Raw genomic sequence first — 25,183 nt, 5'->3', positions numbered from 1 at the left:
AATGTACCAGTTTGCGAAGTCTCTTCATCCTCTCCCTGGAATCCTCTAAGCGATTTGCTTCTATAAATTCGTTGTACTTGTCTTAAAAGAAACAGATGACACCGTTAAAAGACAGTTACCACAGTGGTGGTCCTAAAAAACTGTTCACATATAGGGGGATAAGAATGGTCCTAAGGTTTATGGGTAAATGTTAAAGGGGTACTCCGGTGGAAAACATGGAAAACATTTTTTATTTTATTTATTTTTTTTAAATCAACCGGTGCCAGAAAGTTAAACAGATTTGTAAATGACTTCCATTAAAAAAAAAATCTTTACCCTTCCAGTACTTTTTAGCAGCTGTATGCTACAGAGGAAATTCTTTTCTTTTTGAATTTCTTTTTTGTTTTGTCCACAGTGCTCTCTGTTGACACCTCTGTCTGTGTCAGGAACTGTCCAGAGCAGGAGAAAATCCCCATGGCAAACCTATGCTGCTCTGGACAGTTCCTGACACGGACAGAGGTGTCAGCAGAGAGCACTGTGGACAAGACAAAAAATAATTTCCTCTGTAGCATACAGCTGCTAAAAAGTACTGGAAGGGTAAAGATTTTTTAATAGAAGTCATTTACAAATCTGTTTAACTTTCTGGCACCGGTTGATTTAAAAAAATATATATATAAAAATAAAAAAAAAATTCCACCGGAGTACCCCTTTAAATAAAAACGTATTTAACAATTCCTAACTATGCAATTTCCTCACATCCTTTTGTTGGGAAAAACAACTTCACTGAAGGTAAACTATAGGAAAACCCATACTATGTGCAAATCAGTGCATGGTCTAGGGCAGGGTTTCCCTATCAGAGTGTACCTCCAGCTGTTGCAAAACTACAACTCCGAGCATGCTTGGGGTTGTAGTTTTGCAACAGCTGGAGGCACAATCATAGGGAAACACTGGTCTTGGGTAAACACACTCAGATCATTTTATTCTGCATCAATATCAGTGAGCATCATGTGATTCCCCAGTGATTCCTACCTATAGTTATACTACTTCTCACGGATCATTTTATTCTGCATCAATATCCGTGAGCATCATGTGATTCCCCAGTGATTCCTACCTATAGTTATACTACTACTCACTGATCATTTTATTCTGTATCAATATCAGTGAGCATCATGTGATTGCCAAGTGATTCCTACCTATAGTTATACTACTTCTCACTGATCATTTTATTCTGCATCAATATCCGTGAGCATCATGTGATTCCCCAGTGATTCCTACCTATAGTATTAGTTATACTACTTCTCACTGATCATTTTATTCTGCATCAATATCAGTGAGCATCCTGTGATTCCCCAGTGATTCCTACCTATAGTTATACTACTTCTCACTGATCATTTTATTCTGCATCAATATCAGTGAGCATCATGTGATTGCCAAGTGATTCCTACCTATAGTTATACTACTTCTCACTGATCATTTTATTCTGCATCAATATCCGTGAGCATCATGTGATTCCCCAGTGATTCCTACCTATAGTTATACTACTTCTCACTAATCATTTTATTCTGCATCAACATCAGTGAGCATCATGTGATTCCTGCCTACAGTTATACTACTTCTCACTGATCATATTGGACATGAGCTATCAAACTCACCGTCAGTGAAGAGGGGTTCAGGCAGCTTTCTGAAGAATAATTTTAGCAAACTGCTGACCACGTTCAAGTCCTGCCAGCGCTGAAAGCACATAATAATGAGATCAGACAAATACTTACAGGTTGTAGAGTTCAGACAATATCTTATAAAATTAACAATGTTGTGGTAATCGTGGGGTTCACATCATTCAGAACACCTTACAGTCACCAAATTATAAAAGGTTGCCCCCCACAATCAGCAAGTTTTGGGGGACTTCTGAACTACATACTGTCCAAACCAGACAGCAACTTTATTAAAGCATAATGTTAAGGTTTGCTGTCTGAGGTATACATCAGGACAACTACTAATGCAATACCACTGCTCAGGAGAGGAAAGAGATCCTGCATCTCTGTGGTGAACTTAACCCCTTAACGACGAAGGACGTAAATGTACGTCCTGGTGATGCGGTACTTAACGCACCAGGACGTACATTTACGTCCTAAGCATAACCACGGGCATCGGAGCGATGCCCGGATCATGCGCGGCAGGTCCCGGCTGTTGATCGCAGCGCTGCCGCGGCGATCCGATCATCCATCAAGGCAGACGGAGGTCCCCTCACCTGCCTCTGCTGACTTCCGGGAGTCTTCTGCTCTGATCTGTCTTCCCGCAGACCAGAGCAGAAGATGACCGATAACCCTGATCAGTGCTATGTCCTATACATAGCACTGAACAGGATTAGCAATCGAGTGATTGCTATAAATAGTCCCCTATGGAGACTATAAAAGTGTAAAAATAAAAGTAAAAGTAAAAAAAAAGTGAAAAACCCCCTACCCCAATAAAAATGTAAATTGTCCCATTTTCCCTATTTCACCTCCAAAAAGTGTTAAAAAATATATTTTATATACATATTTGGTATCACCGTGTGCGTAAATATCTGAACTATTAAAATTAAATGTTAATGATACTGTACGGTGAAATATAGCTGCTTTTTTATAACATTTTATTCCCCAAAAAATTAATAAAAAATGTATTAAACGTTTTATATAAGCAAATATGGTATCAATAATAAGTACAGATCACGGTGCAAAAAATGAGCCATTTTTACCGTAAATTGTACGGCGTGAAAACGAAACCTTCCAAAATTAGCAAAATTGCGGTCGCGCAAAAAACAAGCCCTCATACTAGTCTGTGGATGAAAATATAAAAGTTATGATTTTTTGAAGGCGAGGAGTAAAAATCGAAAACGTTAAAATAAAATGGTCTGCGTCCTTAAGGCCCAAATGGGCTGCGTCCTTAAGGGGTTAAAGGGGTACTCCGGTGGAAAATATATATATATATATTTAGTTAAATCAACTGGTGCCAGAAAGTTAAACAGATTTGTAAATTACTTCTATTAAAACATCTTTACCCTTCCAGTATTTTTTAATAGCTGTATGCTACAGAGAAAATTCTTTTCTTTTTGAATTTCTTTTTGTCTTGTCCACAGTGCTCTCTGCTGACACCTCTGTCCGTGTCAAGAACTGTCCAGAGCAGCATAGGTTTGCAATGGGGATTTTTCTCCTGCTCTGGACAGTTCCTGATACAGGCATCAGGTGTCAGCAGAGAGCACTGTGGGGACAAGACAAAAAAGAAATTCAAAAAGCAAAGAATTTCCTCTGTAGCATACAGCTGCTAAAAAGTACTGGGAGTATAAAGATTTTTTAATAGAAGTAACTTACAAATCTGTTTAACTTTATGGCAACAGTTGATTAAAAAAAATAAAAATAAAATAAGTCTCTTATAATTATATAAGGAACAATATATTAAAAGTTTAGTTTGGTGACAGGTACTCTTTAAGCTTCATGCAGAGGAATTTCTGAGTGGAATTCCTGAGCAAAATTGTGTGCGGAGATTCCATAGTGTGAATACAGTGATCCCTCAACTTACAATGGCCTCAACATACACTGGTCTTTTCTGGACCATTGTAACTTGAAACCAGACTCAACATACAAGTACGGACAGTCCAGATCTGTGAAACATGTCAATGGCTGAAAGAACCGACCAATCAGAATGGGCATTTTACTGGTAAAACCCCTGTATTACTGAAGTGCATGCACTGACTGATGTCTGGTAGCGCCTCCTACAGTACAGGGAGGCATTATACGTTCTGTACTACTCTTTACCTGAGCCAGGGATGGCTGCTCCAGGTGAGGGCGGCTCCATGTTACTTTTTTAGGACATTGTGTACTGTACAGGACCCTGAAGAAGCGCCTGTCCTCTACATAGACAGTGATTACAGCTCCCAGCAGATCTTTATTACTTTTATATGTAAGGATCTGCTTTATCTGTATTAGTTATCTACTTATTTTTTCTTTTATCCTCACTTTTTTTCTACTTTTGAATCACATTTTGGGGCTTCAGAACCATTTAACAGATTTCCATAGAGTTATAGTCTCAACATACAATGGTTTCAACATACAATGGTTGTCCTGGAACCAATTCATATTGTAACTTGAGGGGCCATCTACCCTAATGTGATAATGTCTATAAATAGATGGTGACGTCACTGGGGCTGCCTAAGATATCCCTTAAACAGTATACATTTAAAGGGTACTTTTTTTTTATTTACAGTACAGGATCCCGAAATATGGGATACCATGGTGAAGCATGGGATAGTGTAGTAGACTTTTTGCAGTATATACTTTTGGCCTCCATCTGACAATATACTTGATATATATAGGTTTTGGTTTATGTATTGGGGCAGGCTTGTTTTTGCAGTCCGCTGAGTGTTATACTCTTGATTAGTTTTGCTAAAAAGAAGCAAACTGTTCTTAAAATTGGTTCCATTAATATTCCCTATATATTGCCTTACATCCTCAATGTATTTAGATTTTTAGTGTTTCATGTTTAGGAGGCAAGCCTTTCATCACATACAGGATATTTACACATAGCCTATCCTCAGTACAGGCCGTGAATGTCTGATCGGAGAGCGTGTTGCATGTCAGCACCCTGCACAATCATATGTTATCCGGCTATGTATCCTGGAAAAGTGACATGTCGGGAAATAGCAGATCTGTCTCAGAGCAGCATAACTAAAAGAGATAGGTTCCCTTTAAAGGGTACCTCTCATCAAATAAACTTTTGATATATTTTAGATGAATGAATGTTGAATAACTTTCCAATAGCATGTTAATGAAAAATATGCTTCTTTCTATTGTATTTTTCCCGATCAGTCCTGTCAGCAAGCATTTCTGACTCATGCTGGAGTCCTAAACACTCAGAGCTGCCAGCCTGCTTTGTTCACAGCCAAACAGGCTGTGAACAAAGCAGGCTGGCAGCTCTGAGTGTTCTCCTTTGTGAACAAAGCAGATTGGCAGCTCGTAGTGTTTAGGACTCCAGCATGAGTCTGAAATGCTTGCTGCCAGGACTGGTAGGGAGACCCCTAGTGGTCATTTCTTCAAAGTGGAAAATCAAATAGAAAGAAGCATATTAATAACATGCAATTGTAAAGTTATTCTGCATACATTAATCTATAATATATCAAAAGTTTTTTTGATGAGAGGTACCCTTTAAGGGCACGCTGTTGTGCACATTTACATGTAATTCTTGCTCATTCATTGTATGTTCTAATCTTTTAACTTTGTCTAATAAAAACAATATTCCAAAAATTTGCAACAATAATAATCTGTTTATGCAACCAATAAAGACCTGACATGCCAGTTTATACAATAAAATCCTCTCCCCAAATTGATTCTAACTAGTGCAATGTGTATTACACCTTTAATGGGCTACACAACTTTAACACAATGGCCCCTTCAATGCCAAAGTGTTATCCATAAAACTACAGATTATGGCACAAAATAGAACTCCTATAGCTCTGTAGATGGGGAACTGAATGAATTATGACTCTTAGAAGCCTAAGTGGAAGACATAAAATGCAATAATAAAAATGTCATGTGTTCAAGGGGTTAAAAGGAATCTGTCAGCCCATCTGCATGCTCTGGCCTATAGACATGGGCTGATAGATAATGGGGCAATAAAATGAACCATACCTTTCCAAAATTGATGACATATTCGTAAGCCATAAAATAAGGTTTGTGCCTGGGGTGCAAGTGCCAAAAAAGGCAGAGTGGGGCAGCTTTAGTGCCACTGCAAGGCCCACCTCCAAGCTTCTCCTGTCCCCCTGCATTGTATGATTGACATTCAGAGCTAGGCTCACAAGTACAGTGACCCCCCGACCTACGATGGCCCCGACATACGATCATTTCAACATGCGATGGCCTCTCAGAGGCAGCATCAACATACGATGCTTTTGTATGTCGGGGCCATCGCATAAATGGCTATCCGGCAGCGCAGACCGCTTCAGCTGCCACCGGATAGCCGTTTACGGTGCCCCGTGTGGTCCGCTGACGATCACTTACCTGTCCTCGGGGCTCAGGGGCGTCCTCTTCGGGATCCCCTGCATCGTCAGCGCTCTCCATCGTCGTCATCACGTCGCTGCGCACGCCGTCCCATCATCCAATAGGAATGGTGTGTGTAGCGACGTGATGGCGGCGACGGAGAGCGAGGATGCCGGGGAAGCAGAGGCCTTGCCGGAGCGTCGGGGACACCCCGGGGACGCGGCGACAGCGATGGAAGGCGACATCCAGGGCAGCAGTGACGGTATAACCTCCAATACCAGTGGTCTTCAACCTGCGGACCTCCAGATGTTGCAAAACTACAACTCCCAGCATGCCCGGACAGCCAACGGCTGTCCGGGCATGCTGGGTGTTGTAGTTTTGCAACATCTGAAGGTCCGCAGGTTGCAGACCACTGTCCTATACTTTACATTGCAAGGATCCCTCAACATACGATGGTTTCAACAAACGATGGTCCATTTGGAACGGATTACCATCGTATGTTGAGGGACCACTGTATACAGATCTCATGCCAGTACTAACAATGGCACACGCATAATGGTGTTCTGAAGCAAATGCCCACAGTAGGGCCTGTTACTACATTTTGCAATTTATGAAAATGCCATCTCCTATAGAAAAGACATGATTTGTCTTACCCAATTATCTGTCAGTTCATGCCTGCAGCTCAAAAACACCACGTTTTTGCAATACAGTTCCCGTATCAGGTTTTTGATTTAAAAAAAAAAATAAATGGATTCCTCAAAACCTGACTAAACTGTATCAAAACCTGTAAAAATGTTAAGCCGTATATGGTTTGAAAAATGATGTCCGGTTGCATCCGTTTTTTTTTAAAGAAAAAAAAAGTATTTGTTTTTAACTTTTCTCTCCATTATGAATAAAGTTTCACTTGTTTGATTGAAATTCCAAGAAAAAAAACTGTGCAAAGTCAAAAACTGGATGGAACCAAAATGCACATACGGTTCTGTACGGTTCCCATTGACTTCCAATAAAAAAAAAATTTTAAAGTATACGTTTCAATACAGTTTTTCACCCGGACCAAAAACAGTGGTAGGCTACAGTTTTGGGTACTGGAAAAAACCTGACAAAACCGTACAGGATGCAAAACGGACACAACCTGATGCATCGTTTGGCATACGGTTTTCAATGGATAGTCAATGCATATGGTTTTTAATACGGTTCCGTACGGTTTTCAAATTGAAAATGTATACAGGAAATTTATTGCAAAAACGTGGTGTGAATGCCGCCTAATACAGGAAAAATAAAACCTATTTAGCCATCCATCCCCATTTCTCTCACCTGGTCCTGTATGTTGGATTCAATCAGACCCTTGTTGAGATATTCTTGCAGACTGCTCACTACTGCATTATTTCCAGGAACACGATATATTCCCAAATACTCCAGACCCTTCTGTTCAACCAGTGTACAGCACATTTCCACTATCAGAGGAACCCCCTGCAAGTGACATGGGATGTATTTCATTAGAGATCTGTGGCTTTAAGGAAACTCACAGCAAGAGGTAGAGGAGAACAGAGACATCAATGTACAACACACACACGTGTTCTCTATCACCCCAATAAATACTTCTGAGTGCCCTATCAGTCCAACCGTCTGAACTGATCACAGGTCACTCCAATCAAGGTGGAAAATAAACAATTTCCCCAAAGGCATGAAAGCCTGAGGGACAAAATATAGGTCTGGTCTCCAGACTTTTTTATATCTTGCTCCCTGCTGCGCTATATAAGTCTTGCTTCCCGCAGCGCATTTATATATGTCTTGTCCCCCGCAGCACAATAATATATCCCCTGCAACGCATGTGTATATATATTTTCCCCCTGCAGCGCTATCATAAGCCCCCGGCAGCACTATGAATGAAAAGTATTCTAACAGCAGCGCATCTAGCCAGTGCGCTGCTGAAAGAATGCTTGTCATTCATAGCGCTGTGGCGGCATCTGTATATAGATGTGCTGCGGGGGTCAGACATATATCCATATGTCTATGCCTCCGCAGCACTATGAAAGACAAGTATTCTTTCAGCAGCGCATCGGGCCGGACGGCTTCCTGACCTAATTCGCTGCTAATAGTAAACTTTTCATTCATAGCACTGCCGGGGGCTTATGATAGGGGGGGGGGAGAATATATATATATATACACACACATACATACATACACACACGCGCGCTGCGGGGACAATACGCATATAAATGCGCTGCGGGGGAAAGACTTGCAGTGCAGTAGCGGGCAAGATATATAGAAGCGCTGGGGGGGCAGACATATAGCCCCCCGGGGATTCTATAAATCTTTCCCCACTGCAGCGCTTCTATTTAAAAACCCCGCCAGGAGCCCTGAATGACTCCTCAGTACTGGCCATTCAGGGCTCCCAGCGGGGAATTCAAAAATGAAAGTACACTGTACATCGCTGGGGAGGAGCATGCCGCCCGCTCCCTTGCTTAATAACTTCTGATCGGATCAGGTCTCAGAAGTGAGACCCACTGCGATCAATCCCGCAGCCCCTGTACTACTGCCCCCAACATGGAACAGACCCTGTTCCATGATGGTGGTAGTGGTACAAGCACTAATGTAGTCTGAATTTAGGGACAGAATTTGACAGTAGTCTGAATTTACAGAGTGTGAATGCAGCCTTTCAATATGTTACATTGTACAACTTTTTTAAAATAATTTTTGACCCATATTTCTTAAAGAGGTACTCCGGCGCTAAGACATCTTATCCCCTATCCAAAGGATAGGGGATAAGATGCCTGACCGCGGGGGTCCCGCCACTGGGGACCTCCGTGATCTTCCATGCCACACTCCGTTAGCATCAGCCCCCGAAGCGTGCTCGCTCCGGGTCTGATTACCAGCGATCACAGGGACGGAGCATAGTGACGTCTCGGCTCCGCCCCCATGTGATGTCACGGCTCCGCCCCCTCAATGCAAGCCTATGGAGGGGGCGTGACAGCTGTATATCTATTTTTCATTTTTTTCTTTTATACCTTAGCCTCTATTCCATTCTCCACTTTTCCTCCTATTGTTCTGTATCTAGAATTCCCTATTCTAATGTGCATTTTCCTTTCTACCCGGTGATTCCATTATTCTCTGTTCCTACTATTACATTATTTGCCTTTTCCTCTTACGATCTATGGGTCCAGGACTGCACATCGGTGCTTTGGAATGCACATGAATTTCAGTGACGCCCTTCCCCGACTCCTTCATTCAGAGCACAGGAGACGTCTCAGCAGCCTTGTTTTCAGGACTTAAAGCCGCGCTACTTTCATTTCCGCTCAGACTGCTCTAGCGACTTCGGTCACTGCACATTCTGCTCTTCAGTACGGCCTTTTTTCCTCTCTAATCTCCCCTCCGCACCAGTCCTGGTAAGTTTTTCCTCCACTGGACTTAATTCTGGCTATGTTTTACCCTGCTCCTTTTAGGTTTATATCCTTGACACCTGCCTCTCAGTATGTTCTGCATCTGTTATTCATGTGATCCTCACCAAGTTTAGGAGTTCCTATGGACTAATATATGTAATTTCTTCATGAATGCTCCTTTTAGAATACCCACTGGGATGACGCTATGTATGTGATATATATTATCATAATGTTGCAGCAATATTGTATTTACCACTTGCTTTATCACTCAATCGTTGTTTACTATATATTGCTCTAGAGCTATATGACTAATATGCCCCCACTATATTAATTTTTCTGCCATCACCCTATGAGCATATTACCACAATCCTTTGTTGCCTACCTCTTAGAGCTATTTTATATATTATACATTGTAAATATGCATATTATTATTATGTATATATTTTCTATATATCACCCTATGTGCACGTACTTACCTTGACATCCATGTCCTGATTTCTGATGTTTTGTCATTTTTTATTTTAGTATAATTCTGAGGAAGGTCCGAGAAGGATTGAAAGGTCAATATTGTTTGTTATGGACTGTTATAATAAAAATCCACTGATTCACTAGCATATGAGTGCCAAGTTTGTATTATATTCATAACGAGGATCCTACTTGGGCACCATTACAGAGGTAGGGCCATATCTACTACTTACTTGGGAGTTGTAGTTAGTAACTAACTGCAACTCCCGAATTTAATTAAAAAAAAGCGATCAAAAAGTCCCATCAAAACTAAAATGGTCCTGTTAAAAACGACAGACTGGGGTGCAAAAAATAAGCCCTCACACAGCCCCATATAAGGAGAGAAAAAAAAGTTATATGGGTCAGAATAGGACAAAATTTCCACCGCATGTGTATCCTGTGATATCACGCATATATAATGAATTATGCAAATTACTATGGCCGGTATTTTTTTGCAAGAAAGGTGGCAACCCTAAGGTATACTAACATACATAAAAAGACAAAAGGTACCCGCACTCACCGCGAGGAAACAGCAGACCAACTTCTATGGCATCTCAGACAGATCCGACTTCAGGCTGACAGCAGGGTGCTCAGAGTGGAGACGACTCCCGGCAAAGTTTCGCGCAGATCGCGCTTCTTCCGGCCTCGTACGAGGCCGGAAGAAGCGTGATCTGCGCAAAACTTTGCCGGCAGTCGCCTCCACTCTGAGCGCCCTGCTGTCAGCCTGAAGGTCGGATCTGTCTGAGATGCCATAGAAGTTGGTCTGCTGTTTCCTCGCGGTGAGTGCGGGTACCTTTTTGTCTTCTTATGTTTGTTATTGAGAGACTTCGGGTTTCTTGGTTCCCAGCACCTCCGGACCCACAGGCATCAGGACTCCGCGTTGTTACAGTGACAGATCGCTAGCCTCCATAGTACATGCTGACACAATTGGTCTTTCTCCACAGCAGTGCCCTCTAGCTTGTGTTAGTTACTAAAGTATACTAACTTCACCCAGAGGACAATGGACCCCTCTATAGACTGTACATGTAAAGATTACTGCCCTGAGGGCCGGTATGTAAGTACAATATGTACACTACCTATATCGTTCAGCTGCAGGCTCGGTCTGACAGAGGTGTGAGCAGCACTTACTCTGCAGCAGTGCCATGGTCTCTGTCAGCATGCAAGCAGAGGCTCTGATTGGTGGAGTACTAGAGAAGTCAGCTAGCTGCTGCTCCACCAATCAGCACTGGCTTTGCCGAGGAGAGGGATGTACATTGCTTGTTTCTTTTTCATTCTCTCTGCTGTTCTAGGAAAGACCGCCATACCATTAAAAAGGGGAGCAAAGGGACGGTTAAAACTGTGAAACCAACCCTTTGCGTATGCCCTCGCATAACACCCATATCAGAGGGCACCCTTACCTTGTTCTCTTCTGCTGGTTGGCAATCCTCTAATCTTACTCCAAAAGCCCTTGGTGGACACTTTTTGTTTTTCTTCATGAGGTTGATTCCCCAAGGAACTTTGGAAGAAGGCCCTTCCTCTGCTAGACAAAAAAATCCTATAGTCATCAATTTGTAGGGTATCAAAATGTTCATGATTTTTTGTCATTTCAATACAGTTAATATAGAGACAGTAAGACTCAATTTGTAACAAATGATACATGTTACATCAAGTAAAAAATAAGTTGGCAGAGAGACTGAGAAACAAACATATTCTAGTGCTACTCAATAACTATATCACAGTATGATATTCGTAAAAACAGATCTTGTCCTACCTTTTACAGCACTGTCCTGCTTGGGTGAGCGAGGGGCAGCCAGACCTGTTGCCCATAACAGATCTGATCGAATGCCTAAACTTCTTGTCCCCTTAGGGGATGTGTCAGGCTTAGCCCCGGTAACACTAGAATGAAAAAAAGGAGATTAATACCTTGATCCTTAAAGTGAATTTTGCTTCTCTAAAATAAAGCTCCAAACCCCCTGCATAGACAGACACGTAAATGCTTGCTACCTGCAGTCACTGCTAGAGAGAGCATAGGGGCGCAATGATAAGACAGTTTGGAGCTTAAAGATATATTAATCAGCACAGAATTTATGATCTAGAAACAACATCATAAAAAAGGAAGACATTGGGGTACATATTAAAAATCCAAAGTAAAAAAAAATAAACAAATGACAGCATTTTTTCTTACTGGTTTTCTATTGGTCTTTATATATTTAAAGGTTTATAGGGTTTAAAGGGATTAGTTGCCTTAGAAAATGTTAATTTTTTTGCACCACTTTTATTTCACACCATTTTTTTTCCATTTTGTGCCAAAAATTTAAATCACCAATTGTAAATCTCCCCCCCCCCCCACCCAAAAAAAAAGGTGTATTTAATTGGGATTTGCATAACCACTGTAAAATTTAGAAAATCATGGCAGTACTGTGACAGTACCACAAAGCCAAAAATGCCTCAAGTTCAAACTAAGTCCCACTAGATTATATGTTCGGGCCCCATTTAAAAATAAATATAGTATGAAAATACTTATAAAATATTATTTTGCAATGTCAAGTAAAAAAATGCAATATATAAGGGTATGTTCACACTGAATTCTCACGGATTTCACGGAATTCCGCGCTGTGAACATTATCATCAGTGTGAATGGGTCTTCTGCGAGACCCGTTCACACTGCGGAATTTCAGCGACGGACAATTCTGCCGCTGAAACTGTGAAAGAAACTACTGGGGAGATTTATGAAAACCTGTCCAGAGGAAAAGTTGCTGAGTTGCCCATAGCAACCAATCAGATCGCTTCTTTAATTTGTCAGAGGCCTTTTCAAAAATGAAAGCAGCGATCTGATTGGTTGCTATGGGCAACTCAGCAACTTTTCCTCTGGATAGGATTTCATAAATCTCCCCCAACATGTTCATTCTTTGCGTGGAATTCCGCGAGTACTGCATAGCCATCAATGGTGACAGTGCAGTGCCCTGCGGGCCACTGTGCCGGCGGTGGCCGCCTGACGGAACCTCTGCTAGTGTACACTTTCCACCAGAATTTGCAAGTAAAGCTATAAAAAAAATGTGACAACACATTCACTTTTTTGAAAACTGGAGTGTATTGTGCAAACACTTTTTTGGTGTAAACTTTTTGACCAAAAAGTGTGTGTGTCCCCCCATTGGCTTTATGATATTAGGGAACAAGTGTCTTCAATGCTATAGTCATCTTACCTCACTTTGCGATAGTCATTAAGCTTCTTGTTAATCAAAGCATGACTGGCAAAGCCAGGGTCCTGGGAGGAAGAGAAAGGAATGGGAACGGTTAGTCCCACATCTTGTAACCTACATTACTTGTTTATATACTAACATTTCTAAAATTCACATACTTCTAGCTCTTTAATGTAACAAATTTAAAGGGTACCTCTCATCAAAAAAAACTTTTGATATATGATAGATTAATGTATGCAGAATAACTTTACAATTGCATGTTATTAAAAAATATGCTTCTTTCTATTTAATTTTCCACTTTGAAGAAATGACCACTAGGGGTCTCCCTACCAGTCCTGGCAGCAAGCATTTCAGACTCATGCTGGAGTCCTAAACACTACCAGCTGCCAGTCTGCTTTGTTCACAAAGGAGAACACTCAGAGCTGCCAGCCTGCTTTGTTCACAGCCTGTTTGGCTGTGAACAAAGCAGGCTGGCAGCTCTGAGTGTTTAGGACTCCAGCATGAGTCAGAAATGCTTGATGACAGGACTGATCGGGAAAAATACAATAGAAAGAAGCATATTTTTCATTAACATGCTATTGGAAAGTTATTCAACATTCATTAATCTAAAATATATCAAAAGTGTATTTGATGAGAGGTACCCTTTAACTTCAAATTCAAATACAATTTAGAAATTAACATTACAATGTTACACAGAGAAGAATCTGCAGTTATCTCTTGACATAATGTCCTGTTGCATAAACCCTCTTCTATTTTCCTCTAATGCACAGATTAGTGCTCCACATCTGAAAACTTCTTACATGCCTCCTACTTTAATCCTTAGCCTTTTATTGTTTATCTGCCTTTTGATGGCTTTTAGGGCATTGTTAGGCTGGATCAGCCACCTTACCTCACCCTCATCCCGGCTGTTCTCTCTGATAGCTTTTACCCAGCCCAACATATCATCCCGATCCTCAGCCTGAAAGAGATATTCACAGAAGTCAGGTGTCGTCAGCCGGAAGACGTGCTTCTTCTTGGTGTCGCTGTAAGAGATGTCCACCAGGCTTCCAAGGATGCTGATCGGCTGCTCCTCCTCACCTGGCCCTGGACCCCGTGTCTCTGGACGCTCCTTGTGCAAGAAGAGGAGGTGAGGGCGCAGGATGGAGTACACGCGCTTCCACTGACGAAGCCCGCCGCCAACCTTCTACAAGGGGACAAGAGAAATAGATTTTTACCATGAACGAGGCGTAGACGGGAAATTGGTCACTGAGTGGTAGAGAAAAGAAAAAACAGTGGTCACACAACATACAAATAACTACTCTACATCCCCTGCCGCCATACCTTGCCCTTGTTGGTGAGAATCTGTTTATAGAGCAGCCATCCTTCCCGGTGCACATCACTGAGCTCTGGATCTGAAAGCTCAGAAGCTGAATGGCGTTTAGACCGACCGTCCTCAGACGCAACCAAACTATCCAAAGACTGCAGGGAATTGGAGAGAAACAAGATTGTGATGTGTCGTTTCACGCCTATTTACATTACATATACAAGTGGTCCCTCAAGTTACAATATTAATTGGTTCCAGGACGACCATTGTATGTTGAAACCATTGTATGTAGAGACCAGAACTATGGAAACCTGGTAATTGGTTCTAAAGGCACCAAAATGTCATCCGAAAATAGGAAAAAGTGAGAATTAAAGAAAAATAAGTAGATCACTAATATAGATAAAGCAAATCCTTACATATAAAAGTAATAAAGATCTGCTGGGAGCTGTAATCACTGTCTATGTCAGTGTTTCCCAACCAGGGTGCCTCCAGCTGTTGCAAAACTACAACTCCCAGAATGCCCGGACAGCCAAAGGCTGTCCGGGCATGCTGGGAGTTGTAGTTTTGCAACAGCTGGGGTCACCCTGCTTGGGAAACACTGGTCTATGTAGAGGACAGGACCTTCTTCAGGGTCCTGTACAGCACACAATGTCCTAAAAAAGTAACATGGAGTCGCCCTCACCTGGTGTCCAAAGGAGCAGCTAACCCTGGTACAGGTAAAGTGTACAGAACATGTAATACCTCCCTGTACTGTAGGGGGCGCTACCAGACATCAGTCAGTGCATACACTTCAGCAATACAGGGGTTTTACCAGTGAATGCCCATTCTGATTGGTCGGTTCTTCCGGCCATTGACACGTTTCACAGATCTGGACTGTCCGTAGCATGGTATGTTGAGTCTGGTTTCAACTTACGATGGTCCAGAAAAGACCATCGTATGTTGAAACCATTGTATGTTGAGACCATAATTATATGGAAACCTGGTAATTGGTTCTGAAGCCACCAAAATGTCATCCGAAAATAGGAAAAAGTGAGGATTAAAGAAAAATAAGTAGAAAACTAATACAGATAAAGCAAATCCTTACATATAAAAGTAAGAAAGATCTGCTGGGAGCTGTAATCACTGTCTATTTCAGTGTTTCCCAACCAGGGTGCCTCCATCTGTTGGCTGTCTGGGCATGCTGGGAGTTGTAGTTTTGCAACAGCTGGAGGCACCCTGGTTGGGAAACGATGGTTTATGTAGAGGACAGGAGCTTCTTCAGGGTCCTATACAGTACACACAGTGTCCCAAATGGAGCCGCCCTTACTTGGTGTCCAAAAGGAGCAGCTAACCCTGGCACAGGTAAGGAGTAGTACAGAACTTGTAGTTCCTCCCTGTACTGTAGGGGGCGCTACAAGACAGTCAGTCAGTGCATGCGCTTCAGTAATAGAGGTGATTTACCAGTGAATGTCCATTCTGATTGGTCAGTTCCTCTAGTTGTGACACGTTACATAGATCTGGACTGTCTGTACATTGTATGTTGAGTCTGGTTTCAAGTGACGATGGTCCAGAAAAGACCATTGTATGTTGAAACTATTGTATGTTGAGGCCATTGTAAGTTGAGGGATCACTGAACCTCCATTAGAGCTCCATTCAAGTGAAACATACAACTATGCACTGCCTGTACCTTGCACCTCCACTATTAACTAAAGGAGCGCAGGTACAAGCACTTGGAAACAATGAAGAGGCTGCAGCGTTCGCACAAAAGCTGAGACCCCATCAACCAGCAGATTGGCAGGGGTGCTGGAGCCCAGCCAATCTAATATGGATAGACTATTGCTCATTGTCTATAGATTCCTCACACAATTCTTATCCTTTGAATATACCCTGGGGGTGCGTTCACACTGAGGAATTCAAAAGGAATTCCATCAGAATTCCGCTAGCAGAAATTCATCAGTGTAAACAGGGCAGCGGAAAGTCCATTAAAGTAAATAGAACTTTCATTGTAATATGATTTGGAGCAGTGTGAACATACCCTAAGGGTCATCCATTACTTTAACCCCTTAAGGACGCAGGGCATACAGGTACGCCCCCGTTCCCGAGTCCTTAAGGACTCAGGGCGTACCGGTACACCCTGATCCCGCTAATGGGGTTTAAACCTTTCTCACCAGTGGATAATAGGTTAAACCCCATGGATCCCGGTTGCTACAGGCAGCCAGGACCAACGGCTAATGCTGGGCACCGCCGATCAGGCAGATGCCCGGCATTAACCCTTTAGACAAAGTTGATCGTGGCGTCTAAACTGAAAGTAAAATTATCCCAGCAGCCCAGCGGAGCTGATCAGGACTATCGCGACAGAATCGCGATGTCCCGATCAGTTTACTGGATGACAGGAGGGCCCTCACCTGCCTCCTCGTTGTCCGATCGGCGATCTACTGCTCCATGCCTGCGCAGCAGAGTGCCAGTAACACTGATCAATGCTATGCTATGACACAGAATTGAACAGTGTATGCAATCAAAAGACTGCATGGTATAGCCTCCTAAGGGGACTAAAAAATATAAAAAAAAATTTAAAAAGTGGTAACAAAATAAGAGAATAAATGTGAATAAGCCCCCCCCCCTCTAATAAAAGTTTGAATCACCCCCCCTTTCCTATTTTTTAAATAAAATAATGTAATAAAAAAATGTGGCACTGCCGTGTGCGTAAATGTCCAAACTATTAAAATATAATGTTAGTTAAACCGCACGGTTGATGGCGTACACGTAAAAAATACCAAAGTCCAAATTTGTAAATTTTTGGTCACTTCATATACCATAAAAATATTAAGAAAAAGCTATCAAAAAGTCCCATCAAAACAAAAATGGTACCAATAAAAACTACAGACCATGGCGCAAAAAATCAGCCCTGATATAGCCCCGTAAGTGGAAAAATAAAAAAGTTATAGGGGTCAGAAGATGACAGTTTTAAACGTATTAATTTTGGTGCATGTAGTTATAATTTTTTTAAAATAGTAAAATAAATAAAACCTACATAAATTGGGTATCCCTGTAACTGTATGGACCTACAGAATAAAGATAACGTCTAATTTTTACCGAAAAGTGCACTGCGTAGAAATGGAAGCCCTAAAAATTCGCAAAATGGTGTCTTTTTCCATTTCGCCACAGATTATGTTATAAAATAAGTGATGTCATTACAAAGTACAATTAATGATGCCAAAAGCAACAAGCCCTTATATGAGTCTGTAGGTGCAAAATTGAACGTGTCCTAATTTTTAGAAAATGAGAAGGAAAAAACGAAAGTCCGAAAACCAAGATTGTTTTGAGTCCTTAAGGGTTTAAAGTGCAAATCTCTCTTTGCTCGAGCAGCAGGATACATTAAACTTCCCAGGCAATCTTGTAGCCCATGAATTGCTCCGAGACTCAAGTGATCATACAAATTCCCAAAACTGTGATGCTGGGAGATCCCATGCAAGTTGCCTGGGAAGTTTAATGTATCCTGCCACCCAAGTGAAGGGAAACTAACTCTTCACGGTATCTGGACAATGTAGCAGGACTATGGGAATTTGTTGGAAGTGGTTATTAAGATGTTAAATACAAGAGAAGTTAAAGTAAATGCAGAAGGGAGGGGGAGGTATTTGTGACTTCTTGCTGGTTTTTATAACATTTTTCAGAAAAGTGAGTGTGGCTCAGCAGCAGGAGGCGTGACTTAACCTCCTGAGCGGTATTCCCGAGCGTGACTCGGGGTTAATTTTCCCTGCCAGGATCGGTAACCCCGAGTCACGCTCGGGGTAGAATTACAGAGTTCCCGGCCGGGCTGCACGATATATCGCAAAAGCAATGCGATATAGCGATGCGGCCCCCGGGAAAACATGTGATTATCTGCTCTGGTCGGCTCCCGTTGCGGGGGCCGGCCAGAGCAGGTAAAGAAAAATACTAAAAGTCAGTGTTTCCCTACCAGGGGGCCTCCAGCTGTTGCAAAACTACAACTCTCAGCATGCCCGAACAGCCAAAGGCTGTCCGGGCATGCTGGGAGTAGTAGTTTCACAACAGCTGGAGGCCCCCTGTTAGAAAAACACTGAGCTAAATGTAAACGGAAAAAGTAGTAAAGTAAAAAAAACTTTTGCTCACCTAGTCCCGCTCCCTGAAGATGTCGTTCCCCTCCGTGCGCTCTGGTCCCTGCTCTATTCATCTTACAGGACCTTTCACTTTTCAGCCAATCACAGGCCGCAGTGGTGTAAAGCCTGTGATTGGCTGAAGGGGAAAGGGCTTGTTCTGTAGCAAATACACTAGGTTTGAAATCTGCCGGCAAACCCAGTGTATCCTGCTGCAGGACAAGGTGAGAGGGGGGGGGGGGGGATAGGAAGAATGTGACAAAGGGGGGAATGTGACATGAAGGGGGGGGAATGTGACATGAAGGGGGGGGAATGTGACATGAAGGGGGGGATGTGACATGAAGGGGGGGGGATGTGACAAGGGGGGATTTGACAGGGGGAGGGGGATGTGACAAGGGGGGATTTGACAGGGGGAGGGGAATGTGACAAGGGGGGGAAGAATGTGACAAGGGGGGGAAGAATGTGACAAGGGGGGGAAGAATGTGACAAGGGGGGGAAGAATGTGACAAGGGGGGAAGAATGTGACAAGGGGGGAAGAATGTGACAAGGGGGGAAGAATGTGACAAGGGGGGAAGAATGTGACAAGGGGGGAAGAATGTGACAAGGGGGGAAGAATGTGACAAGGGGGGAAGAATGTGACAAGGGGGGAAGAATGTGACAAGGGGGGGAAGAATGTGACAAGGAGGGGAGGAGAATGTGACGGGGGGATGTGACAAGGGAGGGGGAATGTGATGGGGGAGATGTGAGATTCAGTGCAAAAAATTGTACCGCTTTTGGTACAAATTTCCAGAAAGAATCATACCGCCAGGGAGGTTAAAGGGATCATCTGGGCAGAGCATTTTCTTGCACATATTTGGCGTGGGAAGGCCGCCTGAGCACCCTTCTGAATTTGGTGGTGTGACGTCACACACCTTCTCAATCAGCTGCTGATTGGCTGAGTGGGCATGTGATGTCATATCCTTAACCACAGGAACCGGAGCTCCGTTATAAGCCTTTTTATAAATATGTCAGCTCATATCTGGCACAGAGTTCTATATCTGGCACACAAACAGCCACTGTGCCGGCGCCTCTTGTTGAATTTGTCACATCTTACTTTAACCAACGTTTTCTTACAGGTAATTTGTCAGCTGCAATTCATGTTCTAAACTGCTGCTGGGCCAAAGAAACATACAAAACCTTTCATATATATCTGTCTGTGCTTCCAGAACGCTTTTCATTATACTATAATTCTGTGGAGCAGTGCTAAAGGGGTACTCCGCTGATCAGCGTTTGGAACAAACTGTTCCGAACGCTGGAGCCGGGAGCTCATTATGTCATAGCCCCGCCCCCTCATGACGTCTGTCAGCTGTCACGGGGCGTGACGTCATGAGGGGCGCAGGGCTATTACGTCATGAGCTCCTGGGCGCCGGCTTCAGCATTCTGAGCAGCGGAGTACCCCTTTAAAGTGGTGTCCAGTCCTGAGCAGATCAGGCACGCCCCCTCCCATCCTTATCCCTGCTTATTTGACAGTCAAAGCCATTTAAAAGAGTCAAAGCAAGATTTAGGCTTGGCTTCCAGCTGCCTGTCAATCAAGCAGGGACAGGGCCGTTAGGGGGAATGAAGGGCTGATACAGCACAGGACTTCTGGGACTTGGAAATGCCTCTGTCATTTGGCAACAAAGAAAAAAAAGCATTTTTCTATGTTATGGAAGCACTGACAGATATATGATAGATAACCGTAAGAGCAAGGAGACAAATGCTACCTAACAGTGACAGCATTTTGGAGCATGAATTGCAGCTGACAGATTCCCTTTAACCCCTTAAGGACTCAGCCCATTTTGGCCTTAAGGACTCAGACAATTTAATTTTTACGTTTTCATTTTTTCCTCCTCGCCTTCTAAAAATCATAACTCTTTTATATTTTCATCGCCAGACTAGTATGAGGGCTTGTTTTTTGCGCGACCAGTTGTCCTTTGTAATTACATCACTCATTATATCATAAAATGTATGGCGCAACCAAAAAACACTATTTTTGTGGGGAAATTAAAACGAAAAACGCAATTTTGCTAATTTTGGAAGGTTTCGTTTTCACGTCGTACAATTTATGGTAAAAATGACATGTTCTTTATTCTGAGGGTCAATGCGATTAAAATGATACCCATTATTATATACTTTTATATTATTGTTGCGCTTAAAAAAAATCACAAACTTTTTAACCAAATTAGTACGTTTATAATCCCTTTATTTTGATGACCTATAACTTTTTTATTTTTCCGTATAAGCGGCGGTATGGGGGCTCATTTTTTGCGCCATGATCTGTACTTTTTTTTTATACCACATTTGCATATAAAAAACTTTTAATACATTTTTTATAATTTTTTTTTTAATAAAATGTATTAAAAAAGTAGGAATTTTGGACTTTTAAATTTTTTTTTCGTTCACGCCGTTCACCGTACGGGATCATTAACATTTTATTTTAATAGATCGGACATTTATGCACGCGGCGATACCAAATATGTCTATAAAAAATGTTTTTTACGCTTTTTGGGGGTAAAATAGGAAAAAACGGACGTTTTACTTTTTTATTGGGGGAGGGGATTTTTCACTTTTTTTTACTTTTACATTTTTTTACATTTTTTTTTTACACTTGAATAGTCCCCATAGGGGACTATTCATAGCAATACCATGATTGCTAATACTGATCTGTTCTATGTATAGGACATAGAACAGATCAGTATTATCGGTCATCTCCTGCTCTGGTCTGCTCGATCACAGACCAGAGCAGGAGACGCCGGGAGCCGCACGGAGGAAGGTGAGGGGACCTCCGTGCGGCGTTATGAATGATCGGATCCCCGCAGCAGCGCTGCGGGCGATCCGATCGTTCATTTTAATCGCGAACTGCCGCAGATGCCGGGATCTGTATTGATCCCGGCACCTGAGGGGTTAATGGCGGACGCCCGCGAGATCGCGGGCGTCGGCCATTGCCGGCGGGTCCCTGGCTGCGATCAGCAGCCGGGATGAGCCGCGCATGACACGGGCATCGCTCCGATGCCCGCGGTTATGCTTAGGACGTAAATGTACGTCCTGGTGCGTTAAGTACCACCTCACCAGGACGTACATTTACGTCCTGCGTCCTTAAGGGGTTAAGGGTAGGATCACATGTAATGGATCCGCATTGCTTTTTTACGTTGCAGATCCACCAATGACCGACCCTAGAGTGAGCCCCCTGCCTGTGCCCTCTGGTAGCAGCACACACACAGGGATCTGTTTGACTGTAGTAAACGCGCGTGCATGCGCAGTTTACTCTCTGACATCACGGCTGCTCTCTGCGTAGCTCCGGGAGAAGAGGCGCGGCCGCGATGTCCGAGTAAAAACTGCACATGCGCAGTTTACTACAGTCGCGCAGATCCCTGTGTGTGTGCTTGTAGCAGCAGATTGTTGCTCCGGGCGGACACACTGGCACAGACTAGGGGCTCACTCTAGGGTCGTCATTGGCAGATCCGCAGCGTAAAATACACATAAGACTGCCATAAAAAATGCTGGTCTTAAGTAAACTCCTCCCTTTATTTTATGACATGCCTCTGATGTGGCTTAGAATTTCACCAGGGAGAATGCTGATCTTTTTTGTATACTCTGTATCTGCCACAGCAGTGTGCACCCGTGTATTAGGTTGTTGTGCTGGCTTTTTTCTTTTTGCTTGTATTTACTACACAGGGGGAATGGCACCCTCTTTAGCTGTGCACCCCTCCCCCTTGCACCCCTCCCCACCCCTCCCAGGTGGTGGTTTAAATTGTATATGGATCCAGCATGTCACCCAGTCAGAGGCTATATGCCCAGCAGAGGTGAGTTGGTATCTGAGTGTTAGGCTCAAAATTTGTGCTAGGGTCCCATCCTAGATGGGGGGGGGGGGGGGGAGACACGTTTTTGATCAAAAAAGTGCGCTAAGAGCCTCAATCTAATGACCAATGTGTGCTGCTGCATTCCTCTTTTTTGTATAGAATGCTGATCTTACATCTCATCACACAGGGAAAATGAACAGCAGTAATCAATATCTAGTCTGCGTTCTTTTGTCTCCCAGCATCCCTTGCTCCGTCCTTACAGAGTACCCACTGTGAGAGGTGCCCTTTCTTCTACTGGGCAAACTAAAGCACATCGCCATTAATTGATATATCCTAAACCCATAGAAACCCAGAAAGGGCAATGTTCCTTTAAGATAACATTTTCTGATCAGCATGGCAGATAATATCCGACTTTTATCATTTAACACCAGATATTTTGTCTGAATGCAGCGAGGAACGATGTACACACCCAGATGGTTATCAGTAATTATAGACACATAATGCCTTTTCTCACCCCATCAGTGAAGAAGCTCCGCAGCATCCGCAGACTCGGCACACGGCCCACAACTCTCCTGTGGTTGGAGGAAGAGACAATTATCAGATTAAATTTCTAGCAGAGACATTACCAGCTTTCAGATTCTCCTCATCTGCGTCTCCAGATCTCCACTTTACCGCTCACCTTCCCAGCTGCCACAACTAATGCGCACTCACACCACGTGCCTGCAAGTCCTCAGACATCAATTAACTGGAGAAGTAATGCCACCTCTGACCTCTCTATAGCTGCCATCTAAAGTCGGGCGAAGAGGTACTTCCCAGTGACTGATCACAGATGTTCAGACAATCCCGTCATTACCACTAAACAGGTATTGAATCTAAAAGGACATTTGGGGAGATTTATCAAAATCCGTGCAGAGGAAGAGTGGTGTAGTTGCCCATAGCAACCAATCAGATTGCTTCTTTCCTTTTCCACAGGCCTCTTTAGAGGCCTGTGGAAAATGAAAGAAGCAATCTGATTGGTTGCTATGGACAACTGCACCACTCTTCCTCTGCACAGGTTTTGATAAATCTCCCCCCATTGTACTCATGTGTTTTCTATACTTGTTGGGCATGTTGTTAGCTTTGTAGTAAAGTTATGGTCAATGAAAGTTTATTTGAAACCAAGAAAGAAAAAAAAAAATCTAAAAATTATTTAATTCAAGTAAAACGTATTAGACTTTACAAGCGTATTCGGGAGACATACAATGCTCCCTCACCTGGTGTATAATAGAAGGAGTTCTCCCATATACCGTATTTATCGGGTTATACCACGCACCGGCCTATAACACGCACCCTCATTTTACCAAGGATATTTGGGGAAAAAAAGTTTTTTACCCAAATATCCATGGTAAAATGAGGGTGCGTGTGTGTGCGCGTGTATACCCCAATACACCCCCAGGAAAGGCAGGGGGAGAGAGGCCGTCACTGCCCGCTTCTCTCTCCCCCTGCCTTTCCTGGGGTCTAGAGCCCTGCTGCCGGCCCTTCTCTCCCCCTGGTTATCAGCGCCGCTGCCCGTTCTGTCCCCCTGACTATCGGTGCCGGCGCCGACAGCCAGGGGGAGAGAAGGGGCAGCGGCACCCATTGCCGGTGCCGCTGCCCCGTTGCCTCCCCCCAGCCCCGGTGGCATAATTACCTGTTGCCAGGGTCGGGTCCGCTCTGCTGCAGGCCTCCGGTGTGCGTCCCCTGTGTCGTTGCTATGTGCTGCACGGCGCGGCGCCGCGCATAGCAACGACGCAGGGGACGCACGCCGGAGGCCTGCAGCAGAGCGGACCCGACCCCGGCAACAGGTAATTATGCCACCGGGGATGGGGGGAGGCAACGGGGCAGCGGCGCCGGCAATGGGTGTCGCTGCCCCTTCTCTCCCCCTGGCAATGGGGCGCCGGCACCTATAGTCAGGGGGGCAGAACGGGCAGCGGCGCCGATTGCCAGGGGGAGAGAAGGGCCGGCAGCAGGGCTCTAGACCCCAGGAAAGGCAGGGGGAGAGAAGCGGGCAGCGACGGCCTCTCTCCCCCTGCCTTTCCTGGGGGTGTATCGGCGTATAACACGCACATAGACTTTAGGCTAAAAATTTTAGCCTAAAAAGTGCGTGTTATACGCCGATAAATACGGTAAATGTTACATTTGGAGTTTTAGAGGACAAAATCTAAAGTTATATGTAAAATTGAACCTTACTCAGAAATAAGTAGTGGCTATTATGGACATTTATAAACGGGTTTAGTCAGGTTTTCTTTACTATAATTGTCGCAAAATTGACGCAACTGCGACTATGCGATTTTTTGTGCAACATTTTGACTGGAAAGCGAGAAAAGCAATTTTTCCAAAAATTAACTACGTAGTAATAATTTTAAAATGGACTACGGGTAGTCAGGTATTTATTAACTGCGACAGTCGCAACTGCGCCGAAAAAAGGCGCAACAGGGTTAACAACTGACTAAATTTACTCCAGCTCAAACATGGAGCAGAAAAAGCTACTACCAAAGTTAAAAAAGGAAAAATTGCTTAAGGGAAAGAAAATTATCAACAGGATGAAACCAGTTAATAAATAAGTCACACATAAGCAATAAAAAAGGAAGGAAAAAATTACTAAAAAAATAAAGAATACATAAGCAAACATTGATAAATGTCCCTCTATATGATTCTGTTTAGCACAACATATTACAAGCTAAAATGGACACGTTTCTGTGCATGCAGCATTATTAGGGAAAAGGGACATCTGTGCCATATTGTTTCCTGCAGACTCTGGGGTAGAAAGTGGCAGGGACTGGAGGTCCAGCAGCTGAAACTGCATCGTGTCAGATGGATGAGCAGAAGTAAGACGCCATTGTATTCTGTGTACAACACTATGGGATGTGTGAGCAGAAACAAACTACATCACATCAAGAAGA

At 43.3% G+C, this 25,183-nt stretch overlaps 1 protein-coding gene across 4 annotated transcripts in view; it reads right to left on the bottom strand.

The window, feature by feature from the left end:
* ARHGAP23 (Rho GTPase activating protein 23) overlaps positions 1–25,183 on the bottom strand; it is a 134,273-nt gene that overhangs the window by 23,091 nt on the left and 85,999 nt on the right. For 3 of the 4 annotated variants that reach the window (XM_056547471.1, XM_056547469.1, XM_056547473.1), the window contains exons 10-18: positions 22,777–22,834; positions 14,371–14,508; positions 13,940–14,233; positions 13,054–13,115; positions 11,622–11,746; positions 11,269–11,390; positions 7,302–7,457; positions 1,632–1,710; positions 8–81 (exon numbers count right to left, since the gene is read on the bottom strand). In XM_056547471.1, the coding sequence (XP_056403446.1) occupies positions 8–81; positions 1,632–1,710; positions 7,302–7,457; positions 11,269–11,390; positions 11,622–11,746; positions 13,054–13,115; positions 13,940–14,233; positions 14,371–14,508; positions 22,777–22,834 (1,108 nt within the window). The remainder of the gene's footprint in view (positions 1–7; positions 82–1,631; positions 1,711–7,301; positions 7,458–11,268; positions 11,391–11,621; positions 11,747–13,053; positions 13,116–13,939; positions 14,234–14,370; positions 14,509–22,776; positions 22,835–25,183) is intronic. The other variant, XM_056547470.1, reaches the window with a different exon arrangement.

Source organism: Hyla sarda, chromosome 12, assembly GCF_029499605.1.
Source record: "Hyla sarda isolate aHylSar1 chromosome 12, aHylSar1.hap1, whole genome shotgun sequence".
Lineage (NCBI taxonomy): Eukaryota > Metazoa > Chordata > Amphibia > Anura > Hylidae > Hyla > Hyla sarda.
Note: the sequence above shows the minus strand (reverse complement) of the source record. Positions and strands in the feature narration are given on the sequence as shown.